This window comes from Hyperolius riggenbachi, chromosome 3 (assembly GCF_040937935.1).
Source record: "Hyperolius riggenbachi isolate aHypRig1 chromosome 3, aHypRig1.pri, whole genome shotgun sequence".
Taxonomy (NCBI): domain Eukaryota; kingdom Metazoa; phylum Chordata; class Amphibia; order Anura; family Hyperoliidae; genus Hyperolius; species Hyperolius riggenbachi.
Genome location: NC_090648.1, coordinates 430,080,279 through 430,103,040, shown reverse-complemented (window position 1 = coordinate 430,103,040; position 22,762 = coordinate 430,080,279). Strand labels below are relative to the sequence as shown.

General features: G+C 44.7%; 1 protein-coding gene across 1 annotated transcript in view; it reads right to left on the bottom strand.

The window, feature by feature from the left end:
- OVCH1 (ovochymase 1) overlaps nt 1-22,762 on the bottom strand; it is a 237,084-nt gene that overhangs the window by 183,392 nt on the left and 30,930 nt on the right. The window contains exons 3-4 of the mRNA XM_068273718.1: nt 20,302-20,399; nt 8,342-8,508 (exon numbers count right to left, since the gene is read on the bottom strand). Of these exons, the coding sequence (XP_068129819.1) occupies nt 8,342-8,508; nt 20,302-20,399 (265 nt within the window). The remainder of the gene's footprint in view (nt 1-8,341; nt 8,509-20,301; nt 20,400-22,762) is intronic.

Below are 22,762 nucleotides of genomic sequence, written 5' to 3'. Positions count from 1 at the left end.
TTCAGACCTGATTGCTCTTTCCAATTACAAAATGTCTTCCAATACTTCAAGTAGATTGCTCTCGTTACGTTTTTTCTACTGTTCAATATAGTTTTTGTCACTCTGTCAGATAACCCTCTTCTTTTTAAGATTTGCCCCTCAGAAACCACGCTGTCAGCTGAAGATTGGGAATCTGAGTCCACTCGTCTTCTCTTTTGAGGAGGCTGTGTCTGTCTCTCAATTGGATCGGTTTGTCCACCAACATCGATTTTATCATTGGGAACCAGACTCTTTTTGGCCAATTGGGTGCAATCAGTATCATATACATTGCAGTTGATCTTAGCTTTTGTAATACTACTGATAATAGAGGGATTGGCGGGAAGGCATAAGCGATCTGAAAATCCCAGGTCTGAGCCAAGGCATCTACTCCTAAAGCTCCTCTTGGATCTAGGGAAAAAAACTGATCGCAGTGTGTGTTCTCCCAGTTGGCAAACAGATCTACTTGAGGACAACCCCACTTCTGTGTCAACTCCCTGAATACTCTTGGGTTCAGACTTAGCTCTGAATTTGACAGTTTTTTCCTGCTTAATAGATCCGCCATGGTATTCAGTGACCCCTTGAGATGAACTGCTGAAATCGACTGAAGGTTCTGTTCTGCCCAATCTAATATCTGTAGTACTAGCTTTAGAAGCTGTTCTGACCTTGTACCTCCCTGTTTGTTCAAATACATCACTACTGTGATGTTGTCTGATCTGACCTGGAGATGGTGGCCTTTTATCTTGTCGGCCGCCTGTATTAGTGCCTCCTTTACTGCTAGCAATTCTCGAAAGTTTGACGAGTGAGTCATTACTTCTTTTGACCAAGTACCCTGTAAGTAAATGCCTTCTATATGAGCCCCCCAACCTATCAGGCTGGCGTCTGTCGTTAATACCCTCGTTATTGGATATCTCCATAAACGACCCTGTATCAGTCTGTCCTCCCGGACCCACCAATCTAGGCTCTGCTTTATCTCTGCTGGCATACAAAGGGTCTGATCTATGGCCGTTTGAACTCCTCTCCAATTCTGCAGAAGCCATTGCTGTATGTGTCTTATGTGCCTCAGTGCCCAGTATACTGATGGAGCTGTGGAGGTTAAGAATCCTATCAGCCTCATTACTTGTCTTACTGTTGTAACTGCTTCTCCCTGGTATTGCTGTACCATCGTCTGGAGTTTTATTATCTTGTCCTGAGGGAGATATAATTTTTGAGACACTGAATCTACCCTGAACCCCAGGAACTGAATCTGTTGTGTTGGGATCAGGCATGATTTCTGAAAATTCACTAGCCATCCTGTCTGCTCTAAGAGTTCTATCACCAACTCTTTGTGGATTTCCAGTCTTTGAATACTGTCGGCTAGTACTAACAAATCGTCCAAGTATGGGATTACAAGAATGCCCTTGAGGTGTAGAGCCCCCACAATTTCTGCCATTACTTTTGTGAAAATTCTGGGTGCTGAAGAGATTCCGAATGGGAGACCGCAAAATTGAAAATGTTCTGGACCTGAACTCGTCTTTATGCTGAATCGAAGGAAAACTTGAGATTCTTTCCTTATTGGGATATGCCAATAAGCATCTGTTAAATCGATATTGATCATAAAACAATCTGGGAATAGTAGGTTTCGCATTGTAAATACTGTCTCCATTCGGAATCTCTCGTATTTTATATATGGATTCAGAGGTTTGAGGTTCAATATCAAACGATATTTCCCCGTGGGCTTTTTTACCAAAAAAACTCTGGAGTAAAATCCCTTTTCTTCCTGATCTAGTGGAACTCTGCAGACCACGTCTCTTGCGAGCATATCCTGTACTATCTGTAACATCGCTGTCCTTTCCTCTGGCACTCTTGGGGCCTGAGTAACTATAAATCGATTGGGAGGAGGTGTTGAAAATTGGATCTTGTATCCATTTTCTACTAGATCTAAGATAAATTTGTTTTTTGTTATTTCTTTCCAACCTAGTAGGAATGTTTTTAACCTTCCTCCCACCTTGTTGGCGTCATGGTCTGTCCTTATTTTCCGTTGATCTGAACAACGGATTTCTTTTGGTAAACCCTCTATTGCTTGCCCAAGGCTTACGCTTCTGCTGTTCTTTACCCTGTGCCTGTCTTTTACGAAAAAACGGCTTCTTTCTTGGCTCAAACTTTCTCTTTTTAGGAAAGGTTGTCTTTTTGCTGGCTGTACGCTCTAATACCTCCTGGAGCTGTGGACCAAACAATAAATCTCCTGAGAAGGGAAGACTACATGCCCTAGCTTTTGATGTCTGACTCCCATCCCACGTTTTTAACCACAAATTCCTACGTGCATTGTTTATTAATGCCGTAGATTTTGCTGTTACTCTTAATGATTCTGAGGCTGCATCAATCACATAATCATTACCACCCTCAACCACCTCAATGGCTTCAAGAATCTCTTTCTTCGGTGCATCTTCATCAACCAATTTTTTAATTCTTTCCAACCATACCGACATAGTGCGGGATACACAGGTTGTTGCCGCGGCTGGCTTGAAGTTGGTCGCACAAGCTGACCAAGCCTTTTTAAGTGAAAATTCAATTCTTTTATCCCCTGGATCCTTAAGTCTACCAAAATCCTCGAAAGCTAACTCATTATCTTTCTCGACTTGGCTAAAAGCTGCGTCAAGCTTGGGACATGACTCCCATAACTTAGCATCCTCTTCCGCAAACGGAAAACGTCTCTTAAATCCCTTTGAAATAAATAATCTTTTCTCAGGATCTTTCCATTGTAATGTAATTAAATTCTTCATAGAATTATGCAAAGGAAAACAAAGTTGCTCTGATGGTTCCATCCCCATATACAATTTGTCATGCAAGGATTTTTCTGACGTCTTTTTCTGTGGTATATCTAGCGTTGAATAAATTGCCTTAAGTAGCTCTTCTGTCTCTTCTGAGGCAAATTTAAACTTTGATGCCCTATTTGCATCTTCAGTCTCCTCATGTTCAGATAATTCCTCAGAAGACACAGAGTATGGTTCACCTATTTCGTGGTGACTCTCTTGCTCTTCTTCTGATGAATAAATTATTCTAGGGGATTTACCTGTGGCTTTTTTAGGTTTAACTACCTGCTCTGGCTGCCGCCCTTGTGCAGAGGTGGTAGGTAGACTTTCTCTAAAGGCCTTAAAGGTCTCAACCATTTCTTGGCGCATTGTAAACATAAAGTCTTTACAAGAGGCTGTATTATCTTCATTAATGATACTTGAAATACATTTCTGACAGGATGCTTTTGGCCAGTGTAATTGTAAGGGTTTATTACAGAGAATGCAACTCCTGGGCCTCTCAGAGCTATCAGACTCCATAGCATCCTAAGGGAAACATACAAAATAACCCCATCAATATGTTAAATAGCAACCTTACTATATATCAACATGATTGAATAATATGAGAGGCCTGGATCCTAATTAAACTCGGATAAATAGCCTAAACAAAGTCTGTTTTGCATCAGGACAATTGCACTGACAGCCATTCCCTGTGCATATCCATTATACTAATATATCAGTAAATGCCAACATCCCATAATATAACTTAGATGTCTTAAATGGCTATCATAAACCCCATATGCATTAGGATGATTATACTGAATAGTAATCACCTAATATCCAACACTTAAACAATGTATAAACTCTTATCCTGAGACCATATACAATGCAGCTGGAAGTTTAGCATATACCATAACTAATATGCACTAGGATGTCAATATGAACCTCCTATATTACAATCTAAGCATCTGTTTAATTTAATATCAGACCTCCGAGATCAGACTGCGGGATAAGTAAAGTATTAACTTTTCCCCCCCCAGCAGACCTCAATCAGACAGCGACCTCTGCTAACATCAGACCTTGCAGATCAGACGGGCGAATGTCCTCCGACGTAGCCTCCACTTACCTGATCTGCTGTCTTCTGCTTTGCGTCCATCTCCTCCTACACACAAACGCATGTGGGGATGGACGCCGCGGCCTCTAAGCAGGCACCCAACCCGGAACCGGAAATTACGTCACCGTAAGGGCGGAAGTTTCGCATAGCCAGCGTTACTGCCCTCGCTTCCGCCTGGACACGCTGCCACACTCCCCGCACACTCCAGAAGCCACCATTCCGCCTCCGCATGGCGCCAGCTTCCTCCGTTGGGTGTATGGCCTCCGCCTTAGCTGCCTCCGCTGCCGCTCCCCTGGTCACCACTGCACCTGCCGGCCATCCCAGGAGAATCCACCACCCGGTGGATAAGGTAAACCTCATCATTCCACCTGGACCAGGCTACCCTTCACTAGTTCCTAATGGCCTCAGCACTGCCTGGCTGCTGACCACCTCTCCTAGCCAGAGAGCTAGGTGTTCCCCGGAACAGGAAACACAAAGAACTGGCAGGTAGAGGTTAGAGGTGGGACTTATAGAGAGCTAGTTCTTTGTGTTTCCTGTTGGGGGCGGGGCCTAATCTCAGATGTAAGCACCTGTCCTGGAGGGTTATTTGAAAAAAATGCTCTGGTTTTTAAGGGGAAAACCCCTCAGTTGTGAAGTGGTTAATATCTTTTTGTGTCAAAATTTTAGTGGCTGATTTTTTAAATCCAATCTAACACCTTTCCAATCAAACAGTATTTTATTGTTGCTGATTTAGGTCATATTAGGTGATTTAAAAAAAAAAAAAAAAAGTTAACGTTTTCTTACTACTAAACCTATTTGCACACAGAACCCTCCCTCTACCTATCCCTAACCCCTTGACCCCCTTCCTCCTGGTGGTGCCTAACCCTCAGACTACCCTGGCAGTGCCTAACCTTTAGACCCCCAAAATTAAAAATTTCAAAAAGAATGTAAAAATAAAAATAAAAAAATTACATGTCAAAATGATAATTAACGTAATTATCATTCTAAAAATGAATGTAAAATTGATAAAAAAAATACACAAAATGAAAATATTGGAAAGTTAAAACTAATTTTAAAAAATTGTGAAAAATTTTATAACGATATTTTCCATTTTAGTGTTGTAAAAACGATAAAAAAAAAAAAAAAAAAAAGGATACCGCTATTTATTAAAGTGGTTTTGTGGGGGTTAAAAGAACAAAAAAAGCGTCACTTACCTGGTGCTTCTACTGGCCCCCTGCAGCTATTATGTCCCACACCGTCACTGAAGGTGCGGTAACCTGCTAATCATTTGTCCAACTAGACCACGTGTCAAACTACATAAAAAAACTTGGCCTGCCAGTGCTTTTACAATCAACGTTGATTTTGGCCCGCGGCCATGCTCCTGGCTCCGCCCCCTCCCACCCGTCATCTTTTCTTGCCTCTTTTTGTGGCCGGGAGGCTTGCGCTGCCCTCCCTCCTGTACTAGTGATAGAGTGTGGCTATGCCCTTATCACTCCCTTGCTCCACCCCTGAATGCGCTTGGAGGATGGGCTCTCTTCCTCCATGGCTGCCGCTCCATTACCTCCTGGAGTCGGCGGCCCGTCCTGCACTGAAGTCTGCTCCCTTGACACTCTTTTTCGCCGTCGGGCATGCAGCACAAGAATCGGCTGCGACGGGATGACAGCAGAGCGGCTCTGTTATAATAGACACCTATACAGGAAGTACTTCCTGTATACGCAACGTTATCTGGGGAGCCGCTCTTCTGTCTTAGCGTCACTGCTGATGCCTGTGCTGCATGTCACGCCGCCAGGCATGCAGCAAAAAGGATCGGGGGAGCGAACTTCAATGCAGGATGGGCAGCCGACTCCAGGAGGTAAAGGAGCGGCGGCTGTGGAAGGAAGTGGATGCTAATTACTGGGCACCTACCTAGCTAACCTATACTGGGCATTTACCTAGCTAACCTGTACTGGGCATTTACCTAGCTAACCTATACAGGGAGCATTTACCTAGCTAACTATACTGGGAACCTACCTAGCTATCCTATACTGGGGGAATTTACCGAGCTAACATATACTGGGTCCAGCTATGTCTGACTAACCTATAGTGGGGGCACTTGCCTAGCTAACCTATACTGAGTGTACCTATATGCCTGACTAACCTATACTGGGCACCTACCTAGCTAACCTACACTGGGGGCATTTACCTAGCTAACCTATACTGGGGGCACTTACCTAGCTAACCTATACTGAGTGTACCTATGCCTGACTAACCTATACTGGGCACCTACCTGGCTAACCTATACTGGGCACCTACCTGGCTAACCTATACTGGGTGCACCTATACCTGGCTACCTACCTATACTAAGGGTTTTTTTCCCCCCCACTGCGACTATAGCATGCAGTACAATTTGTCAGGTGCTGTGCGGTCATTCCAAATGGGGGGGGGGGGGGGGGTAAATATGACTGTTGGCCCTCGACCTTGTCTAAATTTTTCATTTTGGCCCTCCTATTTGAGTTTGACACCCCTGAACTAGACGAATAGCATTGCGGGTGCAGGGCCGTGTGTGTCCTCGCTGCCACGCGCATCATCAGGAGCTTACTGTGCAGGCACAGTATAAAGTTTTCTTGTACTGCACCTGCGCAGTAAGCTCCCTTTGACGCGTGCGGGAGAGAGGACGCGCATGTACAAGCAACCACAATGCTATTACTCTAGACAGACGAATAATTAGCAGGTTACCGATGGCAACGAACGGAGGCGTCTTTAGATACGGCGTGGGACATAATAGCTGCAGGGGGCCTGTAGAAGCCCCAGATAAGTGACGCTTTTTATTTTTTTTACCCCCACAGAACCCTTTCAACCCCCTTACCGCTAATCGCGGCTTGTGTTAGTACTGCCTGTGGCAGCAGGGAGTAGATAGGAAGGGGGGGCTAGTGGCCAATGCTTGGCAGTGGGGACAGTGGATAGTATAAGGCAGTGGGGGTGGAGGGAGTAGGGTTAGGCATGGGTAGAGGGAGGGTTCAGCAGGGATACATTTCCTGCTCCCTGGCAAACGCTCCTTCACTTCCTCCTAGCTAGTTTGCAGGGGTCCAGCAGCCAGCCAATCACCATGCGGCTAGAGTCCCCACATGGTGATTGGCTGGCTGCAGGATCCCTACACACTAACAAGGAAGTGAAGGAGCGATTGCTGTGACCAGGTAATGTAGCAGAGATGCCGGTAATTACATTTTGTTACAAAGGTTCTTTAACATTGTACATCATTTCTAAAACATTAACTTTAGTAGCAAGATGCAGTTATCGGCATCACCCTGTGCCCTTTAGTTGCGCCGCCTTTTTTAAAATTTACCTGTTAACAGGCGCCCGAGTTGTCCAGTTTTTGTGCCTAATAGCCACCCACACCCACCCTCAACCACAGTATTAGCTCTTTATTGGGCCTGTGCTGACAATAGTCACTTCTATAAATGCTTTAGATAGTAGTAATCATTACCAAACTGTCCCTATCCCCTTCTTGCACCTCTGACACTGTGGTTGCCCTTGGCAAGATTTGGTACGCCATATCAATAGTTATGTATAGAGTGCTTGGGGCGCCCCAATGAAAAAAAACTTGCACTGGGGCCCACAGCTTCTTAGCTACGCCACTGAGTCAATGGCATCACCAGATTGGTCCACTTCTCATATGTGCCCGATTTTCCTGCTCCCATGGCTGTTCATGAAAGAGGGGCTGCATACATGGATGATACACATGGAAGAAAGGGCTGCACAAGGAGGAGAACCACAACATACTTGACATAGGGACTCAAAGTATAAAGCTGGCCTTGAGTAAATCTGATAATCTGTCCTGCAGCCAGCAAAGATCTCAGTCAGCTTCAGTGAGGAGCAAATATGCAATCAAAAGACAGCAGTGTTAGAGAGAGTTTTATATGTATTATTAGGGTGTTTAACGCTTTAGAGCAGGTATGACTTTTTTCCATATTTAACCTGTTTATAAATACAGTAAAGAAAGTCATATTTTTTTTCGTATTAGTGCCCGTTGGGCACGAGCATGCCCATAACCAAGCAGAGTGTGACTTTATGCGAGTAAAAAGATTGTTACACATGAGATGACCAATTAAACACTAAAGGTACGCTACATACACACGCTGGTCTGATCTTGGCCATGATAGATGATGAAGCCCACCATAGCCAGAAATCAAGTCAGCATGTGTACAGCAGCCACATTAGCTAAAGATCTTTAGTGATCTGACACCCAAGCACTGCAGTATATCCCCCCCCCACCCCCCTAGGAGTTTGGGTGCTCTGACTCTGCATGGAGGGAGGGGACAGGACTCCAAGCCAGTTATGAAGACCCAATGTAGGTCCAAGATTGTGCGAGAACCTTGATTGTCTAAAGCAGGTAAATTTCCTCTAGTTTCTCTGACACTGGATGAGGTACTGAAGGTCGTGTTGACTGACAGACATTAACCTGTCTGTGTCCACTTTTACTTACCCAGTATGATTGGACGGGAGAGCTCAAGTAGGGCCAGATCGTACGTAAAGAGGCTTTCATCATATAGGGGGTGAACCCTCACAGCAGAGATGGAGATTTTCTGCTCCTGTTCGTCAGCCTTGGTGAGATCATATTCTCCAGCTATGACAGACAGACTTTTAATTTTCCTGAGAGACAATCAAAGGAGACATGAGTCTATAGCTTCTGTTACAGCACCCCCCCCCCCCCCCAAATAAAAATCATAAATACAGTTTGATAGTTTAAAAAATAGCATATAACTAGGGTTGTCAACATTTAATCTAAAATGACATAAAAAAATGGGAATTTCTATTGTCATACGAATAAATACACTTCTTTAAATGTGATGCCATCATTTGGGATACTTAAGTTACTAGTTCTAGTGAAAGTGACAGATTTCTAGCATCTCTGCAAGACCGTTACTTTACTCAAATGGTAACTAAACCAATGAGAGGTAATGCGCTACTGTATTTGGTAATTTTAAATAGACCAGATAAATGTTTCAAGTTTGTGGATTCAAGAACATTTGGGGAATGGTGATCACAACATAACATTTGATCTGGTGATGAACGGGTCGTGGAGCAGCGGAACTACTAAAAACTATGAATTTAAAGGACAACAACTGAAACGAGAAGTATATGGAGGCTGCCATATTTATTTTTAACCACTTAAGGACCTTTGTGCCTCTGATACCAGCAATGCCATCTGCAACCACTGCCAAAAGAAACTGAGCCGTGGGAAGCCCAACACCCAACTAGGGACAACTGCTTTGCGAAGGCACCTGATCGCAAAACACAAAAACCAAATGGTATGCACACATTAATAAAAGCAGCACAAAAACAAAAAAAAAATTATAACACTATGAATATTTTTTTTTTTTTTTTGAGTATTATATGTAGGCCTCAGTTGCCTGAACTGATGTTAGGTAAAAGGCTTGGCTTGCAGAATACACCTTTAAGACTGGTTTCTCACAGAAGAGATGATGCAGTCAGTTACAAGGAATATGTCCCTGGTGGAAGGCCATAGGTCTGAGCTACCCCAGACCGTTAGTCGACAGAAAGGTAAACGTAGCCAATATTTACCAAACATGGCATTCCTTGTAACTGGGTTAGAAAGCAATCTGAATATTAAGTAGGTGTGTGTCATGACACCTCAAGGGGTCTGAGTTAACTCTTTCCTGGTTGCGCACGAGCATCACTACACAAACATTGCTGCCCAGATGACTGACATTTTATGTCTTGGGAGTGTCAACTTAATACAACCCTTTGTGGCTGTTTGCGGCGGTTCGTTAAACCGTGAGTTTGGTCTGTCAGTGTGAAGCAGTACACTACCTGCTGATCGATGTATACACACGCAAGATGTTTTCAAGCACTTTATGCCTCCAGTTTAGAAATGCAATGTGATTTCTGCCCTTTAGGGATTATAACCCTGCTCTGCGTCAAATACGTAATTTTCCCAGGGATTTTTGGCATGTATCCCACTCCGGCATGTTACAGTCCAGGTGTTAGTCCCCTTGAAACAACTTTTCCATCACATTTGTGGAGAGGAAAAAAAGTCTGTAGGTTTTAAAGTTCGCCTGCCCATTGAAGTCTATGGCGGTCCGCCCAGTTCGCGCAAACTCGGACTTTTGCGGAAGTTCGAGTCCTGACTTGAATGCAATTGAGAATCTTTGGAGGGAGCTAAAGATCAGGGTGATGGCAAGAAGACCCTCTAACCTAAAAGACTTGGATCTCATTGCTAAAGATGAATGGGCAAAATACCAGTGGAGACACGCAAAAAGCTGGTCTGCAATTATAGGAAGTGTTTGATTGTTGGAATAGCTAATAAAGGCTTTTCTATTGATTATTGAGAAGGGTATGAATAATTTTGGACAGGACACTTTTTGCTCAAATGTAAATAGCAGCTTAGAAGTGTTTTTCCCCCACAATAAAGCCTCTTGTACATCGTCTTATTAACTTTTGGGAGACACCCATGTCATTTCCTGTCAAATCACTAACTGGTTTAAAAAAAAAAAAAAAAAAAAAAAAAAAATAACAGTCAAAATTTGTTAGGAGTATGAATAATTATGGGCAGCGCAGTATAAGGCGTGCATGAAAAAAGGGCACCAGGAATAAAGGGCACAAATAGATAATAAAATGGCACCCATAGATAACGAAATCTTAACGATAAACATTGTTAATGAAGTTGGCTAATGATAAATACAGTTTTAAAAGAATCAGACAGGAGATAATGAAAAGATATTAACGTTAAAAATTGTTACGTAGTTCGACAATACAGCTGAAAGAGGAACTCCAGTGAAAATGTAAAAAAGTGCTTCATCCTATATAATAATACCTACCTGTCCCTGCGTCCGTGCAGCCATTGGGACAGGAGGAAGGGGCTAAGGGGCCAGATGACGGACAGGTATGTTCGCATGCGCACTAACATGCGGCGGTGTCAGAGACCTATAGCCCGTTTTTAAACAGGCTTAGGTCAACTAGTTTTTACAATTATTATGTATAAATAATTTAGTCAGGGTTTGCCCATTGTAAAAAGCTTTCCTCTCCCCGGTTTACATTGACCTTTATCACATGGCGACATCTTTACTGCGGTCAGGTGATGTCAGTGGAAGGAGAAGCTGCTTGCTTTTTTTTTGGCAGTTGTAAACAGCGGTTATTTACCACAATTTAAAAAAGGCTCCCACAGTGTGATGTCAGGACCTTGGTCCCGACATCACACTGAGGCTAGAAACACACTAGGAGCAATTTCTAATCGCTAGCGATTTGAAACAGCTCTTGCTAATGCAATGCTATGGGGGATTTTTATAATATAACATCGCTCAAGTGGGATCACACCCATAGCATTACATTAGCCAGTGTTTTCAAATCGCTCATAAAATCGCTACTAGTGGGTTTCTGGCCTTACTTCACCCCAATATCAGCCATACAGAGCCCCTTGATGATCCGTTTGAGAAAAGGAATAGATTTGTGGAAAAGGGGGTACCAGCTACTAATTGGGATGAAATTAAATTCTTGGTCACCGTAGGTTTAGGCACCACCAGGGAAGGGTTCTGGGTTAAAAAGAGAAACGGTGACCAAGAATTTAATTTCATCCCAATCAGTAGCTGGTACATTCCCACATTTGAGGAAAAGGGATGCTTTAAAGAGAATCTGTATTGTTAAAATCGCACAAAAGTAAACATACCAGTGCGTTAGGGGACATCTCCTATTACCCTCTGTCACAATTTCGCCGCTCCTCGCCGCATTAAAAGTGGTTAAAAACAGTTTTAAAAAGTTTGTTTATAAACAAACAAAATGGCCACCAAAACAGGAAGTAGGTTGATGTACAGTATGTCCACACATAGAAAATACATTCATACACAAGCAGGCTGTATACACCCTTCCTTTTGAATCTCAAGAGATCATTTGTGTGTTTCTTTCACCCTGCAGCTATCTTCCACTGAAGTGTCAGACTGTTTCTTCCTGCAGAGTGCAGACAGCTATGCCTGTATGTAATTCCTCAGTATGTGAAAGCCCAGCCAGCTCAGAGGAGGATTTATCCAGCTTGTAAAAGATAAGAGAGAAGAGAGAAGCTGCCCTAATCTAAATAATACACAGGCACTGTGCAGAGAGGGGCCTGGAGGGGGGAGATGCATCACAGAACCACAACACTGAAGAACTTGGCAGCCTTCCAGACACAGGCTGACAAGTCTGACAAGAGAGAGATAAGTTGATTTATTACAGAGATGGTGATAGTAGAACGTGCTGCAGTAAGCCAGAACACATTAGAATAGCTTTTGGAACTTGTAGGATGATAAAAAACAGGATGCAATTTTTGTTACGGAGTCTCTTTAAGATGTCCTCAGTGGTAATGTAAGAGTTATGCCCACTTCACACTGACAGACCAATTTACCAATATTGAGCCCTAACAGGTAGAGATGGCTCAAACCTCTGATTTTAGGTTCACGAACCTCGAACGCGAAACTTGCGCTAAAGTTCACGTTTGCACGAACTTTGCGAACCGCAATAGACTTCAATGGGCAGGCGAACTTTCAAAACTTCAAACACTAATTCTGGCCACAAAAGTGATGGAAAAGAGGTTTCAAGGGGTTTAACACCTGGAGGGGGGCATGGCGGAGTGGGATACACACCAAAAGTCCCGGAGAAAATTACGGATTTGACGCAGAGCAAGGTTTTAAAGGGCAGAAATTACACTGCATTTAAATTGGAGGCATAAAGTGCTTTAAAAACATCTTGCGTTTGTATACATCAATCAGGTAGTGTAATTAGTGTACTGCTTCACATTGACAGACCAAACTCACTGTGTAACACACCACAAACAGCTGTTTGTGTAGCGATGGCCGTGCTGGACTGGTGCGCACCATAGCGAGAGTGCAGGCGATGGCGGTTTTCAAGCCCATATGGACGCCGGGCTGAGGTAGCTCAATGACAGAACAGTGACTGTCCAGCTGATCGAATTTGGTCTGTCCACAATGAAGCAACGACCTTATCTTGGGTATGCCCCCCAACACTCATATAGCCGGCGGTCATTGCTTCATTGTGATGCTAGCCCCTTCACCGCGGCAAGGTAACGATCACGAAGGGGAATTGACACAATTTTGTTTTGTTGTTGCAGCCGCAGTGCAGCCCAAAAAAAAAAAAAAAAAAAAAAAAAAAAAAAAAATTTAGGCAGGCATGTACATGCACCAGAAAAAATTATTGTTAGTGGCCACTGCTAGCAGCAGCCTTAAAAATTCAGGAATCCACCTGGAGTCCTGGACCCTGTTGGTGGTGACAGAGAAGGCAGTCAAGCGGCCTGCAGGAAGAGATGCTGTGTGGGGACCGACTTTGTCTTGGGGCAGGCAGTCACACGGCGTGCAGGCAGAGATGCTGTGTGTGGGGATTGACTTAGTCTTTGGGCAGGCCTGACCATGCTTTGCAGACCAGGCATCCGTGGTCAGATGGACCCTTGACCCAATGCTGTGTACCAAAGATGACACCACTTGCCTTTCAACATCACGGTACAGTTTGGGTATCGCCTTTGAGAAATTGCGGCCTGGTATCTTCCACTGCAGTGTGTGGCTTTGCTTTTGTGTGCTTCTTTTCCTTAGGTGGTCTTCCCATTGCAGTTTGTGCTTTGTCATGTGCCTTCGTAAGAAAGTTATCCCTACGCGGGAGTCTTGATCTTCCCACGGCTCAATTTATGGTGGCAGAGAGTACAGATGGTATTGCTTTCATCTGAGGCAAACACGCACAGAAAAAAAAAATCCTAACTGCTGAGCCCTGGGATGATGGCACTTTGGTGGCTGCCGACAGTGTTAAGTGGGGTGGCAGAATCAGAGCAGGAGGAGGAAGATATGTTATGGTTCCATGCGGAAGCTGAGGTGTTCGGTGTTAAATAGTCAACTACATCCTGACAATCTTGGGGGTTGATGGCATGTGCCTTCTGAAAACTGTACTTTGGTCCAGGGCCGCACAAAATCCCAACCTTGAACAGACATGCCGGGTGGCCTGCCTTTGGCTCTGCCTGTTTTGACCATATTGGGGGGGGGGGGGGGGAGGGGGGAATGAAGTGAAAGTTATGCACTGACTTGACTAATACAATGTGCAGCCACACAGGTGCAGTGAAAAGTATGCACTGACTGGTATTACAAATGTGCAGCTGTCACACATACAGGTGCAGTGAGAAGGTAGGCACTGAATGTGCCGGGCCTGGCACAGTATAGCAATTACCAGGGGCCAGCTGCGACAGACAGGGCTGTCAATGCAAGTGTCAGTGGGCGCCACACACACACAATTTGAAAGTCAACCTTTGTAGATGGTCAGGGCTGAGCTTTGCAGTGTTCATTACATATATAAAGTGAGTGGGAATGCCACATCCTTGCCTGACATGGTGGGAGAGCAGGAAGAAATCCATCCAGTCGCGGTTTGGTGACAGTGTGGTCCACAACTGTACCGGGAGCAGAAGTGACAAATGCTCCGGATGCGGAGCAGTACAGATTGGTGCTGATCCTTTTCTGCGCTACGATGACAATCATGCGAGGGGAATATTTTGTAAAAGTACCAAAGCAGGTCTATAACAGTGGGATCTCCTAATTCTGCACGGTGCTCAGCTGTCCATCTGACACTCCAGGTCGGTACACCGCAATCTTCTCTGCATTGCAGTGGAATTGCTGGCATCAACAGGAATGGCAGGCCTGCTGCCAGCCTGCCACCCACTGAACACCAATGGCTGGCTTTCCTGTCCAGGCAGTTTCTTCACCATGAGCCTTCCATTCAGCTATGTGATAAGCTCATCTTTCTTTAACCTCCCTGGTGGTAATCCCGAACGGATCTTGGGCTCAGTTTCAGGAGCTCAGAGCCGTAAGCCCGAGCTCAGTTCGGGCTGGCCAAAACAGAAGCTCCTATTGGCTGCCTGGGTCCCACACGCGATCAGCGCTGTGCAGCGGGACCCAGGCTTCTATCCCCAGCTATAACCCTCCTCCTTTGCCACCGGGATCCCCATGTATCGACTCTGATTGCGGGGACCCGGAAGTCAGGCTTCTCCCATTGCTATTTGTATCATCGTCGGCCGCCGGGATCCCCGGCTACCCGCTCTTATTGCGGGGACCCGGTGGCCAGGCTTCTCCCCCCTACCCCTGGTTATCAGCGTCCTCTCTTCGGCCACCAGGATCCCCATGTCCCATCTTCTTCCGGGGACCCGACAGCCAATGACAGCAGAGGAGCAGGGGACGTCATCGGGGCGGAATTTTTTTTAAAAAGTGCCACACATCACCAGCATAGGGAAGAAGTAAAAAAAGAAATAAATGTGACAAATTTATAAAATGTTATATATGTGTTTGAGTTTTGTGATCAGGTGCCTACGCAAAACAGTTGTCCCTATTTGGGTGTTGGGCTTCCCACAACTCAGTTTCTTTTGGCAGAGGTTGCAGATGGCATTGCTGGTAGAGTCACACAAACAAAAAATGCCACACTGGTGAGCTTTAGAATGTTGGCATTTGGTGGTGGCAACAGCAGGTGTTTAAGGGCGTGTTGGCTGGCTGACCCCAAGTGTATCACTAAATGCATCATGTGTGAATAACTGACACATCAAGTGGAGCAGCTGTGTTGCTACTGCTAGTGGTTCTAAGTTTTTGTGGGGTACCAGAAGCAGATCAAGATGACTAAATAAGCCAGTCAACCACGCCCTCAGAATTTTGGGGGTTGAGGGTACATTCCCTCTGAACACTGCATTCTTCCAGGGCCGCAGGAAATCACAGCTCTGATAAAATCCTCAACTGAGCATTCAGTCTGGCTTTGCTCAGGAATCTTTATAGCTGAGTCATTATAGCAGAGCCACAAGGGGGCAGGCTTGGGCTTGAAAAGACATCAGAAAAGACACACTCAGCTATAAAAATTCCTGAGCAAAGCCAGACTGAATGCTCAGTCTGGGATTTTATCAGGGCTACTAAGAAGCAAGCTGAACAGTTAAAAATGAAACAGAGAGCAGGGTATGTGTTTTTTCTAATGTTCCCATGGATATATATGGCAAAATATATGAGGGTGCTTTGTCTCTGGTTCAAGATGCAGGAAAATATAGATCAGTAAGCTTAACTTCAGTTGTGTGCAAATGCTTTGTGGGTTTCCTAAGAGAGGCTATTCAAGAGGTCATGTCAGAGCATCTAATGTCACAGCATCAATATGGGTCTACTAAGGACAGGTCTTGTTTCACTAACTTATGAAAGCAGCGCATGTTAATCAATGATAATGTGGATATTGGGAATGCTGTAGATGTGATATACTTTGACTTTGCAAAGGCCTTCGACATGAATAAACTTCTGCACCAGACTGTCATTGGGAACAAAGGACTGGGGAAGGATCTTTGTGCTTGGATAAGGAACTGGCTAATGGAAAGAAATAAAGAAAGAAAGAGTGGTGGTGGTCAATGGATCACATTTAAAATGTGTGACTGCTAGCAGTGGGGCCTCACAGGAGCAAGTACGGTCTCCATTTATTAATTACCTAGTATATGAAGAAGATAGTAATGTTGCTATATTTGCAGATGATACAAGATATCAAAATATTGCAGAATAATCTGGGTAGGATGCCTAATAGACACGTAAATGGCAGGTGACATATAATGTTTAAAAATGTAAAAAAAAAAAAAAAAAAAAAAAAAAAAACACACCTCTGGTCTAGCACCATAAAAAATAAATAAAATAGGATACAAATGGGGACATCCAGTGGTTTTTGAGACTTGGTGGCAATTATTTACAACCCCCTTCCCCCCACCACCACCCAATGTTAAGTATGTGCATGGGCGTCCGCACATACGGCAAATCCGGGCATCTGCCCGACCCTGGCCGCCCGCTGCCCCCCCCCCCCCCCTGTCCGCGTGCCCGTGCGGCCAGCAGGAGGGGAGCAGCGCAGAGAAGAGGGAGAGCTATGGGCACAGGGGGGGGGGGGGGGGGGGGTCGGACGTCTCCCCCCTCCCCTTCCCTCACCTTAGGGGGCTCTCCCTCCCTCGCTGTCCCCTCCGGAACGAAGTGTTGTGCAGCGCTGGGCAGCGGGCGGAGCTTACCTCCGTCTCGCTCCAGCGCCGGAAGTTCTGGTGCCGCTGTCTGGTCTGGTCTGGTCCAGACCAGACTAGCGGCAAATCCATCCGGTGCCTGAACGAGATGGAGGCAAGTTCCGCCCGCTGCCCAGCGCTGCACAGCACTTCGTTCCGGAGGTGAGAGCGAGGGAGGGAGAGCCCCCTAAGGTGAGGGAAAAGGGGGGGGGGGGAAGACGTCTGCCCTTTCCCACTGTGCCCATAGCTCTTCCTCTTCTCTTCGCTGCTCCCCTCCTGCTGGCGGAACACCTGGCTGCCTATTCTGGGCACATAGACCCCTGGCTACGTACACTGGGCACATAGACCCCTGGCTACATATACTGGGCACATAGACCCCTGGCTACATATACTGGGCACATAGACCCCTGGCTACATATACTGGGCACATAGACCCCTGGCTACATATACTGGGCACATAGACCCCTGGGCTACATATACTGGGCACATAGACCCCTGGGCTACATATACTGGGCACATAGACCCCTGGCTACACATACTGGGCACATAGACCCCTGGCTACACATACTGGGCACATAGACCCCTGGCTACATATACTGGGCACATAGACCTCTGACTACATATACTGGGCACATAGACCCCTGACTACATATACTGGGCACATAGACCCCTGGCTACATATACTGGGCACATATACCCCTGGCTACATATATTGGGCACATATACCCCTGGCTACATATTTTGGGCACATATACCCTGGCTACATATACTGGGCACATATACCCCTGGCTACATATACTGGGCACATAGAGTACATTTAAATTCGGCGCCGGTAGACTTGGGCGCAGGATCCAGCGGTTATATGGCTGGTCCTGCTTCTGCACAAGTCCGGGCCGAATTAATTACTATTCCCCCTCCAGGCCGTCATGGATAGTGGGGGAATTAAATAATTGGGCTTCCAGCAATTGCTGGAAGCCGAATTATTATGATTTTTAAGCAACCTCGGCTCCGTCTTCTGACGGCGCCGACGTTACTGAGCGCCGCTATAGACAATCCCTTTCTTGCGGCTCTGGCTGCGCCCAAATCTAGCAGTGCTGAAAAGCACTGCTCCGCACATATACCCCTGACTACATATACTGGGGTCATCTATACCTCTGGCTTCATATACTGGGGACATATACCCCTGGCTACATATACTGGGGACATATACCCCTGGCTACATATACTGGGCAGTGTGGGCACATATAGCTCTGGCTACATATACTGGGCACATATATCCCTGGCTACCTGTTCTGGGGACATCTCTACCCCTGGCTACATCTATATTGCTGGCCACCTATTCTGGGGACATCTATACCGCTGGCCAACTATTCTGGGGACACCTATAGACCTGGGGCTACCTATGTTTGGGGAACCACTGCTGTCAGACTGAGTGTATTTTGGGGAACTGCTGCCAGGTGAGGAGGTGTCTACCATATTAAGGGGGCATTCTGCCTATTTATGTGAAATGCTGTCTATTTATGTGCCTCATGACTGCTGAATTTGTCTTGTTGGGGGCCTCATGATTGCTGAATTTGTCTTGTTGGGGGGAGTGGGGGGGGGGGGGGTCACATGATTGCTAACTGCGAGACTATGGAAAAAGATGAATCATGATCATATGGAGACAATAGCATTAAACCTACTTTTTCAGCTTTTTAAAACCGAAAATGAAACTGGGAGGTTCTAAAAAAAAAAAAAAAAAAAAAAAAAAAAAAAAAAAAAAGGAACACATTTTTCAGGAGTCGGATGGATGAAATGGTTTATCTTCACAGTTTATTTTCAACTTGGATTTCCCATAATGTTCATGTATGAGTTAAAACGTTTGTATTTAGTTTAAATTGCTGTAGGCTAGGGATGGTCGGAAATGCCAATTTCCGATTCCATGGTAAATCCGCATTCCGCCATTGCCAATTACGCTACCAATTTCCACATTCCAATGCGGAATTTCCGCCGGAAATCGTGAAAATTCCGCCCGACTTTAACATCAATTTTCTCAAAAACTATAAAGTCTTTTTGAAAACTTTTTTTTGCATCTTGTTCAGAAGATACTGTTTAATAAACCCTGAAAATGTAGTGTGTTTCTAGGACTTACGGGGGTTTGCTATTAGCAGCTAAAGTCGGCGGATTTTTACTGTAATGTAAAATGCTGAAAAAAGGCAGATGCAGATTTTCTGCATTTTACATTACAGTAAAAATCCGCCTACTTTAGCGGCTAATAGCAAAGCCCCCGTAAGTCCTAGAAACACCACATTTTCAGGGTTTATTAAACTGAATCTTGTGAACACGATGCAAAAAAAAAAAAAAAATTTAAAAAGACCTTATAGTTTTTGAGAAAATCAATGTTAAAGTCGGGTGGAATTTACGCGATTTCCGGCGGAAATCTGCCTACCGCACTTGCATTACCGATTTCCGCTTTCCGATGCAGAAATGCAATTTCTGATCGGAATTTCGGAAATTGCATTTTCGCGGAATCCAAATGAGCATCCCTACTGTTGGCACTTTGCGATAATAAAGTGACTTTTGGGTTGCAGTTTGGGCACTCTACCTTCAAAAGGTTCGCCACCACTGTCCTAATCTAATGTCCCACCATTGCTAAGCTCATGTAAACTTGTCTCCACCCGCGACCACACCCACATTCTGGTTCATGACCACACCCTTTTTTTCGGCGCGGCATGCGAGCCGCATGACGTAGCCCCATTTTTCTCCCGCCCCCCACATCTCCCCCCCCCTTTTTTTGCCCCCCCCCCCCCTATAAAATTTTCTGCGGACGTCCATGAGTATGTGTGTCACGCAAATTGTGCCACAGCAAAAAAATTGGCATGGTCATGACAGGATGTGGGTGGAGCTAACTAATTTAAAAGTGTAACTCAAAGACAGTGGGCAGAGTGTCCTCTCAAAACATTTCAGCAAAGTGACCCTAAAGGTAAGGAGACACATCATGGAGGTGCAGTCAATAAGATTGCGTGATGCTTTCATGCCATTATGGACTGAGGGATGTCACGAAGAATTTAGTCAGTTCTGAAGGCAAAAAGTAGTCAAACCAAGTACCAGCAAGGTGTACCTAATAAAGTGGCCAACAGAAGATTTCAATTTTCCAGCCATTGTGTTTTTTGGGGTCATGCATAAATTGTGAGCCTCCAAAATGCCAAATGCTGAATCATTAACCTCAAAGTATCAAGTACAGTCACTATGCCTATCAAATAATAATTGCATATGTTACCTCCGACACAAAATTCAGCAAGTGTTACGTAGCAAATGTTACCCCCGACAGATGCAATTAAGCAAATGTCTTACATATACATACACACATCACCATATTAAATACAGCATCACAACTTTTGAGGGAAAGGGGGATGTAGCAGAAGAACAGACCGTACCAATACCGAGGGTCAACACAGTGAGCAGCTGTCACCACCAGATTCTGCGCAACGATGCTTCCACCACAGAAGTGCTGGTTACGGTACTGTATAGAGACCTGCATGGGAAAGAACACCATTATCTGCTGAATTAATTCTGTTAAGTCTACATTCATTCATTCTGAGCTTGCACACAAAGCCATCGCTGGTAATGCACACCTACCGCGCCCCCCGCCACCAAAAAACAATTCTGTCCAACACTGACTAGCAATCATTGGTCTGAATGGGCTCATTTCAGTTGTGCTGCTCTGCCTCCCATTCAGCCAAGAATCAGAGGATGCTCTGTCTGCTCAATAATTGCTGCAATTTGCGCTCCTGCCCGAATGTGCACAGCAGCCAATAGTGTTCTGGGCATGCATACTTGAGAAATGGTGCTAATGTATGTACTTGTCAAGAATGAATACTGGCGTTGGTTGCTGTGTACATCTGGGCAGGAGCGGAAAACTTGCGGAAGTCGCAAGTGGCCAGAGAATGCGCTGCTTCTGTGTCCTCTGTGCGACTGGCTGCGGTCAGAGCCACAAACAGGTGACAGGACAGCTCAATGGAGTGAAGCCCATCCAAAACAGAGAACAGGTATGTAGCAAACATCCTCTCAATACCCACTTTGGATGTTTAGTTGTAATTAGAGCAGACCTGAACTCAGATCTTCCTCTCTGTTTCAAAAGATAAACAACATAACCTTTAAAGAAAAACATTTGTTACAGCTGATACAAATCCTGTGTTGTGTCTGATTGCGCTGCCTTTTGTGCTCCCCCGCATGCGCAGTAGGAGACTGTGCGGCCACATTTCCTGTTGAATGATGCTGCTGGTGGTAAAATACTAAATATCTCCGCTCCCACACCTCTTACACTCCCCAAATTTGCAGGGTAGGGTGGGGACCCCCCGAACGACTTCTATGCTAAATTGCAGCCAGAGACCCGCTGGTTCCCAAGATAAGTTTCTGTAATCTATCTCCTGAACCAGAGGGTCTCGGGGGCTGCAATTTGGTATAGAGGTAGTTTGGGGGGTCCCCTCCCTACTCTGAAAATTTGGGCAGTGTAAGAGGTGTGGAAGTGAAGATATTTAGTATTTTACCTCCAGAAGCATCATTACCTTCACACTGAGCATGCGTGCTACTCAGTGTGGAAGGAAGTTTCCGGGCAGCGCAATCAGACATTACACCTGCAATAAATTGGCAGTGCCTACCTCCTGCTTCCATGGAAGCAGACATATTGTTAACATCCTGTGCTTTCAAATGAGCTTAGATGTTGTTGCAGTCAGGGAACACAGGGGAGAGATCAAATTACAACTTCAGATTAGACAGATCAGGGGGAATTACACAGGCTCTCTAAAAAGATACAAGGTGGATTTTCTATGTTTTCCTTCTGTCCTGCGCAAGAGTTCAGCTCCACTTTAAAGCATCTGAATGATATTTATTTAGATTTGCTGAAACATTTTGTTGATGGTCAGGAAAGATGGTAATGTGCAGGTCAGCATCCTGGAGATCTATTGAAACAAAATGTGTTCCCCCTTCAATCCTTTAAGAAGCACACCCAAACTAATTTAACTGAACAAATAATTCATCCAAATCCTAAGATTAAGAGAAATACATGTAGCTGAAACTCCTGGCAGGAAGCTAAACGCTGCTGACTCCCAAGCTTTCTTAAGCAAACAATCCTTGTGGGGTCCGTTAAAAATGGCGCCAGTTATCGTAGTTAAAAAATGGCGCCTCATAGAGAACCATTATCACTAGTTATTTTTCGTTTTTGACAGCTAAAAAATGGCGCCGGCTTTAAAAACGATATTTATCGTTTATATTTATATTTGTATTGCTCCCAAACGATATTTATCGTTTTAACCCCTGCTTTGCTGCCGTTTTGAAAATATCTGCCCGCCGGCTTTAATGTTTAATAGCAAAGCCCCCTTAAAAGCTAAAAACACCAAATTTGCAGGGAACGTTGAGAAGAAAATTGTGAACAAGAGGAAAAAAAAATCTTTCAAAAAGACCTTATAGTTTTTGAGAAAATCGATTTTGAATATTCTTCTTCTGACCGTGGGAAAATTAAACGCCCGCCGACTTTAGCGGTTAATAGCAAAGCCCCTTTAAATGCCAGAAACACCAAAATGTGTAGGGAATGTTAAGAAAAATAGTGGGAACACGAAGAAAAAAAAATTGTTCAAAAAGACCTTATAGTTTTTGAGAAAATCGATTTTAAATCTTCAAAGGAAATGTAACTATTTAAATCGCGTACTGACATTCCCGTGGAAACTTTTTCCGCCGACTTTAGCAGTTAATAGCAAAGTCCCCTTAAATCCTAGCAACACCAAATTTGCAGGATATGTTAAAAAGATACTGGGAAACAATATTTAAAAAAAAAATTTGAAAAATTTTATTTATTTTTTTTTTAAATTAAAATTTTTGGGTTATGTTCAGAGTGTGGGA